Source organism: Trachemys scripta, chromosome 14 (assembly GCF_013100865.1).
Source record: "Trachemys scripta elegans isolate TJP31775 chromosome 14, CAS_Tse_1.0, whole genome shotgun sequence".
Classification (NCBI taxonomy): Eukaryota; Metazoa; Chordata; order Testudines; family Emydidae; genus Trachemys; species Trachemys scripta.
Window position 1 is genome coordinate 8,152,416 of NC_048311.1, and position 18,432 is coordinate 8,170,847.

Consider the following 18,432-nt stretch of genomic DNA (forward strand, 5'->3'; position numbering starts at 1 on the left):
CCTACGTCTGGAGTCAGGAAGCTGGGGTCAGAAGTCGCTTATGTCAAATTCAGGGAGAGTGATGGTGAATCAGAGCAGGGCTGTGCTCTTCCTTATGGCTCTGGCTCTCTCCTGGGATACTGTGGAGTTGACGTGTGCTGTGGGGGAAGGAGGCAGTTCAGGATCAATGAGTAGGCGCAGCTGCTGGGCAAATGACCCTATCCCCAGGGGGCTGAGACATTGTGCCCAGGGAGAAATATCTGATTCATTGATCACAGAGCTTTAGAAGGGAATTGTTGCACCCAGGACAATGCTTATATGCTGCAGGTCACAACTTGTCATTGTCTCTCTTGACTGGGAGAACGTTCAGTGTCAGGGTTGGTCCCATCCTCTCTGAACCCAAGATTCATGAACAGCTCATCCGGAAGGAGAGAGACATCCCCCCACCCTCCCAGGCTCTAAAGTCCTTGGACTGTGAGGATAGTCCCCGCACAGGAATCTCAGTGCCACAGGAGATAAGAGCTGACTCCCTTGGGATTCTCCTGTTTCTCTAGGAAGGAGCCTGTGATTCTTATGTGAGGACCATCTCCTGGATCTCATGAAGGGACAGGGGGGCACTGAGGTTCTCATTCCCCAAGCCAGTTGGGGCCCTGTAGTTACTGCTCAGTAGAACCAGGCAGAGCCCTGGCTTGAAATCTGAGCTTCTTCCCCTGTCCCTGAAGGAGGGAGGGCCCAACACTGCATTGCCCTGACTGCCCTGACCAAGGATGGCGCAGTGGGGTGTAGGTTAGGAGGACAGATTGGAAAATTGATCTTCCAGTCCTCCCCAGCGCTAAGATAAAATTGCCCCCATTCCTCATTAGTGGGCTCAGCTCCATGATGTATTGGAGCCTGTCTGTGTTTGGGAACTCTGCCTGCAGGTTCCCCAGCATGGCATTGAGGCGGTCTGTCAAGACCTTGTGCAGAGCCTGCAAATGAAGGGAGAACCATGGGTCAGAGTTAGGGAAACTGGGGCCACACCTGCCGCAGGATGGTAAGATGGTCCTCTGTGAAGCACTGGTGAGACCTCAAACACATATTCTGGCTGCTCTCATTCACGTCCCACTGAAGGCAATTAGCAAGGGTTCATGGCAGGACGACAGCTGGTTCTTCAATCCATGCCTTAACAGGTCTCTACGGAGGACCTCGTAGGCAGCACGGTGTGGAAAGCCAAGCTGCTATGGATGGAAGCTGGGCTGCTGGGCAAAACACAGCATGTGGAAGGAAGGAAGGAATCCCCTCATTGGAATCAAGGGAGCAAGGGCCAGAGGCCACTCCTGTTCCTGGCATGGAGGAGCAGGAGGATGATCTACCTGGATGTGGGTGGTGTCCTTCTCCATGCCCATGGTGAAGACACCATGCAGGACAGCTCACAGGAGGTGAGTCTCCAGCTCTGTGTCCAGGTCAGGTTTCATTGTGCTGGCAAGAGAGAGGAGCCTGATTAGACCATGCAGTGACAACATGGGCATGAAACTGCAGAGAAATGGGCACATACCGGTGAGAATGGAAATGGAGTCACCGAGCCAGGGAACGACAAGGCCAAGGCCTCACAGACAGTGAATGGCGGAGTTGGAATAATGCCTGTTCCCTGGACCCTGTAGCTCCTCCTGTACATAGGCACTGACTCCAGGGATACTCCAGGGCTCAACCACCCACAGAAAAATAACAGGAAGTGGTCAGCACCCACTAGCCATAGTGGTTCTGCGGCCCCAAGGCTGGCCTCTGATCAGCTGCTGGGTGGCCCCCAAGGCTGGCTACTGAACGGCTGTTCGGTGGCCCCTGGGGCTAGCTGCTGATTAGCTGTTCTGTGGCTCCAGGGCTGGCCACCAGTCAGCTGTTCAGCTGACCCTGGGGCTGGCCGTGGATCAGTGAGAGGCTGGCAGGAGGCACTCCGAAGGGGTGGAGAGGAGCGAGCGGTGGGGGCCTCGGGGGACAGGGGAGGCGGAGTGAGAACTTGGCCTCAGGGGAGGAGGCTGAGCAGGAGCGGGGACTCGGGGTGGAGCTGGGGTGGAGCAGCCACTGGGAAAAATAAAATCAGCACCTGTGCTCCTGAATATGACCCCAGAAATGAGCCTCTTCCCCAAGGACATCGTAACTTTACTAAAGTTAAAATAACAGCCCAGCTATGGGCAGCGTCTGAACTGCCTGCTGGGGGAGGGCGGGCTGCGTGGCCCCAGTCTCTCCAGCCCCGGAGCGCCGGGAGGGCGGGTTGTGTGGCCCCAGCTAGAACCGGGGCCACCGCATAGGTGGAGCCACAGAGGGGGCCTGTGCACTGTGTGTGGGCGGGGCCACACCTGGCTGTTTAGGGAGGCACCACCTCCCCCAGCCTATGATACCCACTGCCCATGAGCCCAGCCAGGAGAGAGCGAATATTCCTGCCATCTCTGTCAGAGGAGCCACTTTTGAGAGGTGGCCTGGGAGTGGGAGGAGCAGTGACTCCCAGCCCTAGGTCTGAGCAGTTAGGGGAGCCAGGATGGAGAGTCTTGGTACCTGAGGCTGTGCCCAGTGATCAGGCAATTGGCAAGGACGGCGCTGGGTGCAGAGTTACCGGGCAGCTCTGCAATCAGCTCCTGTGAGCCCCAAAGGAGTGTGTGAGAGTCAGGCCCCACTGACACTTCCCAGCAAGGAGGAGATTACACCGTGACCCACACAGCCACCAGGATCCCCCCCAACTGCCTCCCGCTCCTCCAATTCCTTCCTGCCCATCAAACATGGCCCTTCCGAGGATTCCCTCCCAGCTTAGTCCCCTTCCCCTTATTCCCTCCTACCTGTCCAAACTGCCTCCCATCCCAACTACGGAGCTGGGACCAGAGACAATGCATGGTGGGGCATGTGGGGTCAAGTGTCCCGCAGATTGACCTGCTGGGGGGAAGGGAGAGGTTCTCTGTCCTCCCACGGCACCTGCCCCTGGCACACTGGGCCTGGGCGGGGAGCGGAGGAAACAGGACAGGCTGCTTCTCACACCGACCACTCAGGGTCACTGCTTTGGGCAGTGCAGGAGCTGTCTGAGAGAACCTGACTGGGGAAGCAGCAGGTCGCGCCCAGCCCAAGCCCGGCTGCTAGGGACAGGGCCCGAGGGAGCCAGAGCCCCTTGTCCTCCCAGCACGTTTCCAGCTTGCTCGCTGCCTGTCTCCAGCAGCAGGGCCCAGGCAGGGAGTGGGCTGCCACCTCCAGGGTCTCTCAGACAGCTGCTGCACTGCACAAAGCAGCAACCCAGAGCAGCCAGCGTGAACCGCATGAGAAGCAGCAGCTCCCTTCCCTTCCCCACCCAGTTGCCACGGAGAGCAGCCAAATGTGCCGGAGGTGGCGGGGGGGAGGGCAGCAGGAGAAGGACTGAGCCCCCTCACCTCCTCGCAGGTAAGATTGGGTGGTAGAGCATGGCAGCCCCAGACTGCACACGGCAGGGGTGGGGGGTCTCTGGGAAGAGGAGATATGAGGGGTGGGCATGTGTCCTCCCATTTAGATTGTGTCCCTCAAGTATGGGGAGGCATGAGTCAACTGTGCCCCAGCCTCAGCTGTCCTTCCAGTCCACAATTCCCCCACTGCCCATTAATGACCAGTCTCAGAATTTCTCCATTCTCTTCTCCCCAATCCTCAGCCCCAGCAATCCCTGCCCTCTGCAGCCTCCTCCAGCACCACCCATCCCCCATCCATTGGCCCAACGGAGGCCACTGCCCAACCCATGTCTCTCTCCTCCCTCGAGCTGCTGGGCACCTTGTCTCACTCACCACAATCCTCTCCACCACAGCTGCTTTGGAGCAGGTTGACTCCAGCATGTCCTGCCCCATCTGCTATGCAGTGAGGAGACACTTTGAGCTAGAAAATTTGATAAAATGTTTCAGTCTGTGCTAAGGAGTTGCTGTTCTTAACAATTTTAAAGTAATAAAATACAAATGCAATTGAGTATTTCAGATAGTAGATTATGTCATAATCTGATATGACTCAATGTGATAGGACACCTCACTTTATGCACTGCTGCTCCTAGCGACCCTCCCAAATAGATCCTCCCGGCTCGCCATTCTCCACCCACCATGAGGTAGGCAGGAGAAAATTGTTTTCCTTATCTGGGAGAGGGAGAAACTCAGGCTGAAAAAGGTGAAGTGACTTGTCTTAGATCACACAGCCAGTCAGTGGCAGAGTTGGGAATAGGACCCAGGAGTTCTGACTAACCATCACATCTTGAATTTCATACATTGACTGAGCACTAAAGTGCTCTCAAATGAGCTACAACCCACAATTGTTCACAGTAATTATTCAGCACATATTCTAGAAGATTAGAACAATACAGAGAATCATGAACTGCTCAGAGACAATTAATGGGGAGAAGCAGCAAGATTAATCCAATACGTGATCGGTTGTGACTTATTTGTCTGGTCTGAAAAGAGAACAAAACAATCTGAGATTCCTCCCTGTCAATAGCCCTCTGCTTGGCCAATCAGCATTGAGACTCTGAGAGGTGGGAGGCTGAGGGATCTCGCTGGATGTCCCAAAGGATGGCCCAGGTCTCCACCAGAGAGGAACACTCTCAGAGCACTATTCCAGCCCACATCTTTGTGAGGGCCTCCCACAATGAGAGCAACTCCCCTCCCCCCTCTCACACCCCTCCTTGGTGGAGGGAGGGAAGCAGGGAAAAGGGAAAAAAAGAAGCAAGCAAAGAAGAGGAAGGAGAGAGGGAAAGAGGAAAAGGGAAACCAAAAAGGACAAACTCCAATGTCCCCAGTGATTCTAAGGGACAAAGTCCTAGGTAGGAAATCAAATTCTGCCACCTTAACCTAGTGTTTTTTGTGCCTAGAATTCCTCCTGCACCAGGTGGATCAAACTGAACAGGTTCCAAACCCCTCTACAGTCCTGTATTGTAGACAGGCCCCAACTGTGTCTCAGTTTCCCACTCTGTAAAATGGGGATAATAAACAAAACCTTCATTATCTCTATTTTATAGTTGAGGAAACAGAGGCACACAGAGGTGAAGAGACTTCCTCCTCGTTACAAAGCCAGGAATAGAAAACGACTGGTCTTCTGATTGCCAGTCCGGGGCCCTAGCACTGATTGTCCTGGCCTCTCTGCTCTAACTTTAATCACAGCCCAGCTAAAGATTTTTTTCTTCTCCATGTCCCTTAACTCCACATCACTGCAGAAGAAGGATTTTCTGTTAGCCATCTGGCTCTAATGCATGTGGCTCTTATTCCAAAAGACATTCTCTAGCTCAGTCACATGTTATGGATTTGATGGAGGAACCACTTGGTGACATTCTACGGCTTATGTTATACTGCAGGTCACACTAGATGGACATAATGATCTTTTATTGGACCAACTTGTGTTGGTGAGAGAGACAAGCTTTCAAGCCACACAGAGCTCTTCAGGTCTGGGAAAGGTATGCTGCACTGTCACAGCTAAATGCCAGATGGGAACCGATTGGTTAGCATACGTAGTTAGTACATATTGTAAGGGATCATTCAAGGTAGAGTGGCTACAACTACAGTGCATGGATTCGGGACAGGCAGCTGTATTCCTTCCTTTAGCCAGAGGGGCAGGTTTAACCCCTGCATATGGACTTTACTTCGCCTTCCACAAATTCAAACACTGTTCGTTGGTGCTCCACTGCATAAAATCTCCCCTGACAAGTCTGTCTGAATGGTCTCTCATCATTGGCAGTGCAAATAAGAGGCTCGGGGAGGCTAAGTCTCCCCAAAATAAAAGAGGCTGGGGCAAATGCTGGATGTGGTGCAGGTCACCTCCCTTTGGAGGGGTGCCGGCCAGCGGCCTTTGCGCCCTGGGAGCAGGAGCACCGGAAGCTCCCTAGAATGGGGGGCACCACCACCTGGATTGTGCCCTTGCCCATGCTTCAGCTCTTCCCCCTAGGCCCCATCCCCACTGTGCCTCTGCCCCCAAGGCCCTGCCCTCACTCCGCCTCTTCCCACCACCACCCCACACCTCTTCTCCCGAGGCCCTGCCTTCACTCTACCTCAGCCAGGGGGTCATGGCCCCATCACTTTTTTCCTGGCTTAAGGGCGAGCGATGGGGGAGAGGGAAGGGGCAGAGATGAGTGAGCAGCGGGCAGGGCCTCGGGGGAAGAGGCAGATCGGGGATCAAAAGAGGCGGACCGAGGGCTGGGTCTTGGGGGAGAAAGGCAGCGTAGGGGAAGGGTCTCTGGGCAGAGCAGGGGGCACTGGGTGCCCCCTGTTTAGGGAGCTTCCTGTGCTCCGGTGCACAAAGGCGGTGGGCTGGTACTCCTCCAAACGAAGTTGATCCATGCTGCATTGGCAGCCTTTTTTATTTTGGGGGAACAGCCTCCCCAAGCATCTTGTACGCACTGCCCATGGTCTCTCTTACCTTCCCTCCAAGCGGTGCCCTCCCTGGGAGCAGGGTCTGGGGCCCGGGAAGGGGGGTCCTGGCCAGGCTGGGGTCCTGGGAGCAGCGGGAATGTCAGTGTTGGAGATTCACCTCTCCTGGCTGCAGCCAGGGCTTGGGGGTCCCAGTAGCAGCCGCCGGGGCTCGGAGATCTTGCAAGGAGTGCGGGCTCCCCTCAGCGCCCAAGTCACTGCAGCGACAGCAATTCACTTCCTGCTGCCTGGACTGAGTGACCCCAGCGAGCTGCTCCTGGGTCCTAGCGATCAAGGGATTGCACTGCAGCCCCCCTGCCCCAGACCCTGCCTCCTGGGTCCCCACGTCCCCTAAGCACGGACAACTTCTCTCAGCATTAAGGGAGCATCGTGCAAAGAAGCCACTGTGTCAATGATGGGGATAAAAGAGACATCCAGATACCAGGCAAGAAGGAAAAGGGGGGTTCTATGGAGACTGGGGATTGTTCCAGAGAGTCCCCAATATCAATGGGGACAAGGCTCCTGATCCTAGTGAGGCAGCCCAGAGATGCAGAGAATACGTTTCTCGGTGACACTGACTCTGTGTGTGAGTCACTCTGATCACAGACTGGCACAGGGAGCAGTTTGTCAGAGACGGTCTCTTGTCTCCACACCAGGCTCACTGGCTACTAGCCCTGGGCCTGAGCTACAAGTTCTGCACCCCTAACTCGGGCCATGTAGCTGTCAGTGCTTTGCCACCAGGTTCCTCTGGTTATTCGCAGGGCTGGATTAACCCATCCCTGGGCTCTAGGCAACCCCCTCCCATGTCTGCCCCCTGCCAGTCCCCCGCTATCCCCCTCCTGGCTCCTTTCCCCATGTGGGCACTAACTGCCTTTCCCCATGCTGCGCCTGGATGTTGGCAGTGAAGCACCAGCTGGCCTGGTTCCAGGGCTGCTGCTCTGAGCACTCTGGATAGGCCCCAGTGTCCCAGCCCCATTATGATGGTGGAGGGAGGGAGCTGAGTGAGTGGCATTGTGCCATGTCGGTTGCAATAACAAATTTGGCCTTGTCCCTCCCTTCCTCCCCCCCATGAAATGGGGCACAGGCTTAGAACAAACCTGAGTGGGCAGTGGGACAGCCACATGCAAGACAGGCCAGGGAAAACTTAGTTTGAAAAGCACCTGAGGGATTTAGGCACCTGGGGGATTTTAACAGCAGAAATTTAGGTGAATAGGATCCTTAGACACCTTCAAAGTTAGGCAGCAGCTGGCAGGGGGAGGGAGGAGGGGTTAGAATATTCAAGCCTGCCTGTAAAGGCCTATATACTTAGGGTTACCATCTGTCCGTATTTCCCCAGACATGTCCGGCTTTTGCATCTTTAAATAGCTGTCTGGGAGGAATTGTTAACAAGATTAAAAGGTCCTGGATTTTTTCTCCTTCCCTCCCTCCCTCCCTCCCGTCCATGCAGAGTGCGGCCTCGCTGATTGGGCGGCTGGGCCTGATTAAGCCGCTCCCATTGGCCTCCAGTAGCCAGAGGCCCTCCCCTGCTCCCCCCCTCTTCCTCCCCTGCTGCCTGCAGCCCAGAGTAACAACAAAAACATCCCCCCCTGCAGCGTGTTTTGCCTACACGTGGAGCCAGCAGGCATGGGCATGGTAGGAGTCCCGGCGCGCAGTCAGGGAGCAGGGGGAAGGTTGTGGGTCAGGAGTCCTGTCAGGGGGCGGGGGTGTGGAGAGGGATCAGAGCAGTCAGGACAGGGAGCAGGGGGGAGGGTTGGATTGGTTCTGGGGGTCCTGTCAGGGGGCAGGGAGTGGTTGGATGGGGCGTGGGAGTCCCGGGGACCTGTCTGGAGGTGGAGGTGTGACTATGGGGTGGAGGGGCGGTGGGTTATATTCTTTTGTGGTGCCTGAGCTCCAGCAATATCCAGGGCCAGGGGCCCTGCTCCAGTAGGGTTACCATACATCTGGATTTTCCCGGACATGTCTGGCTTTTTGGTCCTCAAATCCCCGTCCGGGAGGTATTTCCAAAAAGCAGGACATGTCCAGGAAAATAGGGAGGCATGGTAAGGGGACCGCCCCCTCCCCAGGCTCCAACTTTCCGGGGCCAGGCGGCGGCTGTTCGTTCTCCCCAGCTGGGCAGCCGGACTCGGGAGCAGCCGCTGCTGCAGCTCCCACGGCCGCGGGGGGAAGCGCCAAGCATGTGGCGCTCTGCGGCTGCGGCTCTGGTGCCCGGGGCGTGAACCCCCTGAGCCCAGGCCTGCTGCGGGGACCCAGCTGGTGCAATCCTGCGGGCGGCCCCGGAATGGGGGCAGCAGGCCGCAGCCCCCCCATCCCGGTCGGGTCCCACAGGGGAACAAACGGGGCTAGGCTGCCGATGCCTCCACCCCGGGGCTGCCGCGGGATTGCAGCACCAGCAGGGCAGCCAGCCCAGACATGACTGGCCAAAGGCTGGGCGCAGCGTGCGCACTGCTGGGTCCCCGCAACAGGCCTGGGCTTGGGGGGTTTGGGCCCGGGCGCCAGAGCCACAGCTGCCGAGCGCCATGGCTGCTTCCTCCCCGCATGGCAGTGGGAGCTGCAGCAGTGGCTGCTCCCGAGTCCGGCTGCCCAGGTGGGGAGAATGAACAGCCACCGGCTGGCCCCGCGGGCCACCCCCCTACTCTCCCTCCAGGTACCGCCCGAGTCCTGCCTGCTCGGGGCCAGGCCAGATTCACATTCACCCCGTCCCTGCGCTCCCGTGCCTCCCTCCGGCGCTTGCGGAGGGAGGAGGAATGGTGCGGGGGAGTTGGCTTTTTGGTTTTTGTTTTTTGCTCTGCCGAGATTCCCCCTCCCCCGGGTCACCCTGGGGGCGGAGTTGGGGTGGGGGAAGGGGCGGAGTTGGGGCGGGGCCGGGGGTGGGGGTGGAGTTGGGGCGGGGCCGGGGGCCCCTGGAGTGCCCTTTTTTCGCAGGATTGAAATATGGTAACCCTATATATACTTTAAGAACTTGGGTGTATTTTTATCACTTAGCTAGTTACAGGGGTATAAAAACAAAGAATCAAAATCACAGTCTGCCTATGTATGGGCCTTCTCTCACTAGGATAGTCTGAGGCCTTGTTCTTAGGCTAAGGCCTTTGGCTAAGCAGCAGGGGCAGCCATAAACTGGAAAGTATACAGTCACATCCTCACATCCCAAACCAGTCACATTGAAATAAGGTGGTATTAGGCTGTTAGGAAGACGATCCTGTCCTCATAGTGCCCATCACCACCAGATAAAGAAACAGATCTTATGATGGTTAAAAAAACCTTAGTTTAATAGCATCCTGTCTTGCAAGAAATCACTTAGCAATGGTTGTGGTTGTGAAACCCTCATTTCTGTATTGTTTTGTCTTTATGGCCCCCACTTTTCTATTATTAATCTGTCTGGTTCTCTGATTGTTTCTGTCTGCTGTATAATTAATTTTGCTAGGTGTAAGTTAATTAGGGTAGTGGGATATAATTGGTTAGAGAAGTATGTTACAATATGTTAGGATTGGTTAGTTAAATTTCAGTAAAATGATTGGTTAAGGTATATCTGAGACTATTACTATATAAACTGGGGTCAAACAGGAAGTGGGGGAAGGGAAATTGGAATCATGTTTGCTAAGGGAGGGAATGGGAACAGAAAATAGGGAACAGAGACACAGGCAAGGCTCTGCGGCGTCAGAGCTGGGAAGGGGGACGCGGGGTAAATGCCCTGTGGCATCAGAGCTGGGAACGGAACACTGGGGAACAGATTCTATCAGCATATGGAGATAAGTCCGACTGGTGTGAATGGCTTCAAAATATGCTTTCTTGGAAATGAACCCCAATAAACATTGCATAGTCTGCGCTTCGAGACTTCTGATCTTCTGCTTTCTATGTGACAAGAACTGGGTGAGAGGGTGAAGGGAAAGCCCTCTAACGGGGTTTGAGTATCAGTGTCATTTAAATGTCAGATTCAGGTACCTAACGTGAAAGTAGCAGCTGGGAACCTAAATCTTTTTGGGGCTCTAGCCCCTGGTGCCTAACCTGCTTTGGAAACCCCACTAGGCCTCCATTTGGTTCATCCAGTGCCTAATACCTTTAAAAATCCAACCCTAAGTCATTTTTGAAAAAATGCTTTTGAAAAACGTACCCAAAACCTAATGGGCTTTAAAAATCAGTTTAATATAATCTGGATCCATAAGCACTAAAATACCTTCATCAGAACAGTATGGGGCTTTGAATGGTATCACTCTATGGCAGCATCTGACAGTCGGTGCTAAATGCCTGAACATACCCAATGTTAATGATTATTGCTAAAGCCAGTAACAGATTGACTTTTCTCAGAAAATGTGTTCAACACTCTAGGAGCAAGTGCTGTAATTGTGGAGAACGGTCTGTGTTTGTCACACACAACTGGAATTAATTTGCAAACTAGATACCATAGATTAAGCCTGAATAAAGACTGGGAGTGGTTGGGTCATTACAAAACCTAAACTTAATTTCCCCAATACTAATTTCTCCCTACTGTTACTCACACCTTCTTGTCAACTGTTTGTAATGGGCCACTCTCTTACCACTGCAAAAGGTTTTTTTCCTCCTTTGGTATCCTGCTATTCATTGTTTTATCTTGTTAGACTGACCTAATACTTGGTAAAGCAACCCCCGTCCTTTCATGTATTTATACCTGCTCCTGTATCTTTTACTTCATACATCTGATGAAATGGGGTCTAGCCCACGAAAGCTTATGCCCAAATAAATTTGTTAGTCTTTAAGGTGCCACAAGGACTCCTCGTTTTTTTTGCTGATATGGACTAACACGGCTACCACTGAAACCTGACAACAGAAGTTGAATACTTGCTTTAGGTGCAGAGCCTCATTCTGTCAGCAATCGGGAGATGCTGCCCCCTCCCCATATCATTCCTCTTGGGGCATCACTCATAGCCCTTTAGATTTCAGGGTCACTCCTCACATTTATAAAATCATTACGTTGGCTATTCTGCATATTGAGACTGTAAACTCTTTTCCTTGGGAGCTGTCTCTCACGACGGGTATATACAGCACCTAGCACAATATAGACTTTGTCTTCAGTGGAGCTTCTGGCTGCTGCTGTATTACAAATAACCATGGTGTTCACTAAGGGTAGGTCTACACTTACCTCCAGGTCCGGCGGTAAGCAATCAATCTTCTGGGATTGATTTATCGTGTCTTGTCTAGATGCGATAAATCGATCCCGGATCGATCCCGGAAGTGCTCGCCGTCGACGCCGGTACTCCAGCTTGGCGAGAGGAGTACGCGGCATCGATGGGGGAGCCTGCCTGCTGCGTCTGGACCCGCGGTAAGTTCGAACTAAGGTACTTCGAATTCACCTACGAATTTGCGTACCTTAGTTCGAAGTGGGGGTTAGTGTGGATCAGGCCTAAGATACAATTATTTTATAACCAGAGAAGAATGAATTTGGGGAAAGTTGTGGTATGAGGAACAGGCCGAGTATCAACAGAGAGAGACTCCCAAACCTAGCAATCTATACTTCCAGTCCTGCAAAATCTTAGTCACATGTTTAATTGTACTACTGCCAATAGCCCCACTGATTTAAATGGGTCTGAGCTAGAATTAGGCAGGTGGTAAGGTTGAACGAGGTGGGGTCTTGGTCAGAAACACAGCTCAGAGATCAGAATCACTTTAGCCATATTAGATAGATAGATAGATAGATAATATGGCTAAAGCGATTCTGATATATATAAATATCAGGGGTTCTCAGCTCAGCTGTGTGCTAAAGGCCGCCTACGTGCCCGGGGTCCTGGGTTCCCAGCTGCCCAGCATGGGGGTGTCCGAGCTGCCCCACTGCCCAGTGCAGAGGGGTCAGGGTCCGGGTTGGGGCTGCTGGCCTGCCCTGGGGAGTGGGAGTCTGGGGTCAGGGCTGCTGGCGGGCCCCACAGGGTCTGCGGTCTGGGGCTTCCGGCAGGCCGCAGGGGGTCCAGGACTCCTGGCCAGCCCTGCAGGATCGGGACCCAGCGCAGCCACCCAGCACTGCAAGCTCCAAGCACCAGGGCAACTGGCCCACCCGGTGTGGCGGGGGTTGGGGCAGCCATCTGGCCCCACGGGTTCTGAGGAAGCTGGTTGGCCCCGTGGAGTTCATGGCAGGAAGCCAGCCACCCCAGCACAGCGAGGGCGGGGCTATCACTGCCCAACCACCCGGCCCTTGCGGCCCAGGTAACACACTGTGGGCCACATATGCAGCCCACCACCGATATATAGAAATACATTTTAGAGTATACTACTTGCAGCTGAGCTTCCGACAGGGTAGAGGTGAGGTTTTATGGGTGACCTCACTGCATTTCCATACCAGACCATGTTTGCATTGCTTTTACTATTAACCTGCCTCTGAATTTGGTGGGTATTTATTGCACAACAAAGGACACAGAGTGTGAGAAAATAAATTTGACTTTATTATTCCAAAGGACAAACAAAGACAGACTCCTTTCCCCATCCCCCGCCCAGTTCAGCACGGTACTTTTCATCCCCAGGCCAGCACATTGTTGCACCCAAATCCCTCATGCACCAGCAGTAGAGCAACATTTATAAACTGGCAGAAAAGTGCAGAGAATCCAGGAGACATGCTGGGACCCAGGCACAAAGCAAACACTCCGAGAGCAGGGAATCCAAGGAGCTGAGATTAGAGAGGTACAGTGTGGGGAAGACAACATCTGTCATCCCCACACAGGATACACTGATAGATGGGGAGGGAGTGACCAGCTAGGCTGTCATGCTCCTTGTTTCCCTCTGGCCTCTATGATGGGGGTTAGCCTGGCTTTAAGGCTAGCCCAGGCCTGTTTACTTTTCTCCTTCTTGTCTCTGCCCAGACCCATCCTCTCAGTAATCTGGAGATTCTGCATCCTCCCCTCATCACTCCTCTTGGGGCATCATTTGTAATGCTTTAGATTTCAGGGATGGCTTCACTCAGTACTCACAGGGCAATTCCTGTCTCTCTCTGGTATTGGTGCAGCAAGTTCACAGTTCTCAGCCTCAGCTGTCTGGCTCTCAAGAGAAAAGTCTGCAGTTTCCCAGCTCTGTTCCCCTCACCCCCTCCTGACTCTATCTCACATCCCTGTAGAGATCAGGTAGCAACTCCATGCCCTGTTCAGTCTCGGCCTCTTGGAGTATGAATCTAGCACTCACCCTTGGTGTTTGTGCTGAGAGATATTGATAGTTTTCATTGTTCACACAACACAAAAATCTCATGACAAAGGGAAAAGAAAGGTTAAATAAAATAAAAAAGGACTCTTCTAGCAAAAGATCTTTTGTCTCCTTAAGTCCTCAATAAAGCTGTGCAATATCCTGTCAAAGTAAGCTATTGGTGCTTTCTAAATGCAAAGGGGGTAGGGAAAAGGGGCAGAGGGGGTGAGTGATAAGAAGCAGCACCTCTCTTCCCCGTATTCTCCTCTCTTATCCCATGATCCCTAACATACGATCTGCCTGGCACCCAACACCTTCTGCTTCCACATCCAACAGACCCAACCATTCAATCCCCCAGTTTCCTCCCCAAAACCCATCCCTCCTGGTCCCTTCATATTTAAATCCCTGGAACCCAGCACCTTCGGGGATTTAGGGAGGGGAAGAGTTGTCAGCCCCAGGGTTACTCACTCTCCAGGTACCAGCTCCAGGTAAGTGGGGGAAACCAGCCCCGGGGTTGCAGGAAAATGGGGAAGGGGACAGGTGTCCATAGTGAATTTAGGGCCTGGCCTAAGTATCCCTCTCCTAGTCTCCATGAGAGGGGCATCATATCAGGGAAGGGAGAGGGTATAACTTAATTCAGGCAGAGGGAGCTTCTGGAGGAGTTTCTCTCTCCCTTCCCACAGCGGGTGAGCAGGAGGCAGAAAGGTCCATCAGTTCAGCAGCCAGGACTGCAGCAGGGAGGAGGGGCTGATAAGGACTTCTCCTCCACCTCTGCCTGGGGTTAGCTTAGACTAGGCAAAGCCAGAGGGTCCCTGAACAGCTCAGGGTCAGCTGCTGCTGGAACCTGACCCCAGAGATGGGCAGCTGGTTACCTGGAAGTCAAATGCCACTGTGTGTGGGAATTAGGAAATGGAGTTTTTACTACGTCCAGTCCTAGTCATGGCACTGAGAGAATTTCTCTCCTATGTGGAGGAGTCTCTGATGCCCAATGTGGTGTTAACTCCAACTAAACCTTTTTTCCATGCGAAGGATATCTGAGAGGCCTCTTCCCTCTGTGAATTTGCTGATGCTTGATGCTGTGTGAGCATGAAATGAAGCTTCCCCATACATTCAAGTCTTTCTTCTGTGAATTATTGGATGGGGACTAATGTGTCAGTTCAGATGACTCTTTTGCTGAAGTTATTGAAGCTAGTTCCACAGTCCAAGTATTTATGGATTTTCTCTCCCATGTGGATTGTCTGATGTGATCTTCAAATTATTTTTTTTCCACAGTCGATGCATTTATAGATACTGTGCCATGTGGATTTGAAATGTTTAGTAAGGTATTTATGGGATTTCTCTCATGTGGATTGTCTGATGTATAAGAAGATTTGAGCTCTCACTGAAGCTTTTCCCACAGTGCAGGCACTTACAGGTTTTATCTCCTGTGTGAGTTCTCAGACATGAAATGATTAAAGCTTTTCCCACAATCCAAGTATTTATAGGGATTTTCTCCTGTGTGGGTTCTCTGATGTATAATAAGGGCTGATGGTGCATTGAAACTTTTCTCACACTGCAGGCATTTTTAGGATCTCTCCCCCATGTGGCTTCTCCCATGGTTAATAAGGCCCGAGCGCTGAATGAAGCTTTTATCTCAGTCCAAGCATTTATAGGGTCTCTCTCCTGTATGGTTTCTCTCATGGTTAATTAAGACTTGAGCAATACTGAAGCTCTTCCTGAAGTACAGGCATTTATAGCAGGGTTTCTCAAACTGGGCCCCAGGGGTCCGCAAGGGTACTCCAGTGGGTCAACGAGTCATGTCCGGGGCCGCCGGCCCCGCTGATCAACTCCTCCCCCTCCCTCCCAGTGCCTCCTGCACACCACAAAACAGCTGTTCAGTGGTGTGCAGGAGGCACTGGGCGGGAGAGGGAGGAGTGGGGATGGGGCGCGTTTGGGGGAGGGGACAGAAAGAGGCAGGGAAGAGGAGGGGCAGGGGTGGGGGCTTGGAAGAAGGGGTGGAGTGGGGGCGGGGCCTGTGGCTGAGCAGTGGGCTTGGGGGGAGGAGGGGTCCATGAAAATTTTTAAATCGAAAGGGGGGTCCTCGGGTCGTTAAAGTTTGAGAACCACGGATTTATAGGGTTTCTCACCAGTGTGGAGTCTCCCGTGTCTAATAAGATGTGCCCTCCGACTGAAGCTTTTCCCACAGTCCAAACACTTATAGGGTCTCTCTCCCGTGTGCAGTCTCCTATGAGCAGTAAGATTTGAGCTCCGACTGAAGCTTTTCCAACAGTCCAAGCATTTATAGGGTCTCTCTCCTGTGTGGGTTCTCTCATGGCTAATAAGGCCTGAGCACTGACTGAAGCTCTTCCCACAGTCGCATTTATAGGAGTTCTTGCTTGTGTGGATTCTGCCATGGTTAATAAGGCCTGAACGCTGACTGAAGCTCTTCCCACAGTCCAAGCATTTATAGGGTTTCTCTCCAGTGTGGATTATTTTATGGCTAATAAGATTTGAGCTTCGACTAAAGCTTTTCCCACAGTCTAAGCATTTATAGGGGTTCTCTCCCATGTGGATTCTGCCATGGCTAATGAGGCCTGAGCGCTGACTGAAGCTCTTCCCACAGTCCAAGCATTTAAAGGGTTTTTCTCCAGTGTGGATTATCCTATGGCTAATAAGATTTGAGCTCCGACTGAAGCTCTTCCCACAGTCCAAGCATTTATAGGGTTTCTTTCCAGTGTGGATTATCCTATGGCTAATAAGATTTGCGCTCCGACTGAAGCTTTTCCCACAGTCCAAGCATTTATAAAGTCTCTCTCCCATGTGGATTCTCCCATGTCTAATAAGATTTGAGCGATGACTGAAGCTTTTCCCACAGTCCAAGCATTTATAGGGGTTCTCTCCAGTGTGGATTCTGCCATGGTTAATAAGGCCTGAGCGCTGACTGAAGCTCTTCCCACAGTCCAAGCATTTATAGGGTTTTTCTCCAGTGTGGATTATCCTATGGCTAATAAGGTTTGAGCTCCGACTGAAGCTTTTCCCACAGTCTAAGCATTTATAAAGTCTCTCTCCAGTGTGGATTCTCCCATGTCTAGTCAGATTTGAGCGATGACTGAAGCTTTTCCCACAGTCCAAGCATTTATAGGGGTTCTTTTCGTTCTCATTTGTCCACTGAACTGTGGTTTCTTCGGGATCCTTGCCTCCTCCCCCACATCCAATAGATTCATACACTTTATTCCTTTGGCAGTTTCCCAGCTTCCTCTCTGACCTGTGCCAATTACTCCAGGCTTTTCTCTGTTCCAAGCACTGGGAAAAATTCTCTTCACCTTGTTTCAATAAGGTCCCCTGCAGTTCCACTTGTTCAGGACATTCCTGCAGTGGATTCCCATCCTCATTCTCATTCATTGTCTCATCACCTGCTGGGGGAGAGAGAGAATATAGGCAGGAGTCATTGCCTGGGTTAGTACAAAGGACAGAAAGGGGAATAGCAAAGAGGGAAAACACAACTCAGTAACTGTTGGGGAGACTGAGAATTTGGATTCTGCTCCCAAATCCCATCCAAACATTCACAGGGAAGTGAAGTCATGGAAAAAACTCCTGACAGCTAACAAGGTGGGTGGGAATCCATGAGCTGTATCTGCCATGATGACCTGACACCTGCTGACCACGGCCTGACCTGGGTGAGATAAGGCAGAACTGAGGGGGCTCGGATTTTCAGCTTTTTCCTTCACTTGCCATATAGTTTTATAGACGTCTCACCTGTGCGGGTGCCTCTTGAAAACTTCCTTTCCTCGGAGGCTGGGTGATCTGGGACCCACGGCTCTTCCCCTGCTTCCAGCCGGGCGATCAGGTCAGGTTTGGGAATGGGGAGTCCTGCTCAGGGGGTGAAATCAGGTATGATCAGACTGCACTGAGGAATGGTGGGGTATCTGTCACAAAGGGCACATCTTGAGTTTAAACTGACCCCATGATTTGCTGGGGGGCTGTGGGGTCTGAACAGATGGGAACATGATCATTGAGCCTCCTTGGGAGAGGCCGATGTCTGGGGGAGGGGGAGTTGTAAAACCCTCACTAGGAGTTTTCAGGATGTGTGGTCTGGGGGACTTGCTGAGGCACACACAGCTCTGGTGTTATACCCCTGCATACGTCTAAGCATCCAGAGCCCTCCCCACAGATGGGAGGTGTATAGAGATCTTGTGTGTGAGTGAGAATTAATGCAGATAGGTTAACACATTGTTCCTGCCCCTGTGAAAGCTGAAGGGATGGGGATGAATTAACATGTCCATCAGGTTCATGACTCCCCTATCCCATTATAGGGGGTTTGGAGGTGAACAGCTCTCTCACACACTGGAGCTGTGGACTATGTGACCCATTCCCCTCTAATGTAACTGACCAGGGAAGAACCTGACCAGATGCAGAAATGCAGGCCCCATGGCTTCAAATAGCTGAGGGAATAAGAATCCTTACCCAGCGAAATCACAATCTCATAATTCGCCTGCATGATGTCCCTGTAGAGTGCTCTCTGATCAGGGTCCAGCAGAGCCCCCTGCCTCTCGGTGAAATACACAGCCACCTCCTCAAAGGTCACTGGCATCTGAAAAAAAAGGTGCTCCCCACTCAGTACCTGCTGCCCCAGCCACAATCCCACTATTCATGGGGGAAGAAGCACAATGAGACGACAGCTCTGGGAGAGCGAGAGGAGAATACTACACCCACCCTGCTCATAGTGGCCAGGAGGCTGCAGGGAACAGAGAGAAGGTGAGGGCTCCTTGGCCCTCCCAGCAGAGGAGGGCAGGGTTTTCTCATTTGCCACACACCTACTAGGCACAGGCTGACATGGGAAGCAGACCTCCACACAGGGGACAGGAATCCCAGCACCTTCCCTTTGTATTTCATCGCAATCTCTGCCGATGGGTTCAGGCTCCAGCACTCTGGCCTGTTTTCCCAGCCCTGCCCAGGGGGCTGTTTCCTGTTTCGGAAATGGGGG

At 52.7% G+C, this 18,432-nt stretch overlaps 1 protein-coding gene and 1 long non-coding RNA gene across 4 annotated transcripts; both read right to left on the reverse strand.

Annotated features, from left to right (window-relative positions):
* Nucleotides 1-1,005: 1,005 nt before the first annotated feature.
* On the reverse strand, nucleotides 1,006-6,582 carry LOC117887228. Of its 2 annotated transcripts, XR_004648143.1 has the most exons (4): nucleotides 6,460-6,574; nucleotides 3,747-3,834; nucleotides 1,332-1,437; nucleotides 1,006-1,214 (listed from the first exon to the last, which is right to left on the reverse strand). It is a non-coding gene; the product is annotated as an uncharacterized LOC117887228 (long non-coding RNA). The 2 variants fall into 2 exon arrangements; XR_004648144.1 differs by lacking the exon at nucleotides 3,747-3,834 and having other exon boundaries at nucleotides 6,460-6,582.
* Nucleotides 6,583-15,474: 8,892 nt separating this feature from the next.
* On the reverse strand, nucleotides 15,475-17,592 carry LOC117887185 (zinc finger protein OZF-like). Of its 2 annotated transcripts, none has more exons than XM_034789516.1 (2): nucleotides 17,205-17,592; nucleotides 15,475-16,861 (listed from the first exon to the last, which is right to left on the reverse strand). In XM_034789516.1, exon 2 carries the CDS (start codon nucleotides 16,848-16,850, stop codon nucleotides 15,558-15,560), a length of 1,293 nt encoding a protein of 430 aa, XP_034645407.1. In that variant the 5' UTR covers nucleotides 16,851-16,861; nucleotides 17,205-17,592; the 3' UTR covers nucleotides 15,475-15,557. The 2 variants fall into 2 exon arrangements, with proteins under 2 accessions (XP_034645407.1, XP_034645406.1); XM_034789515.1 differs by having other exon boundaries at nucleotides 15,475-16,864.
* Between the last annotated feature and the right edge of the window lie 840 nt (nucleotides 17,593-18,432).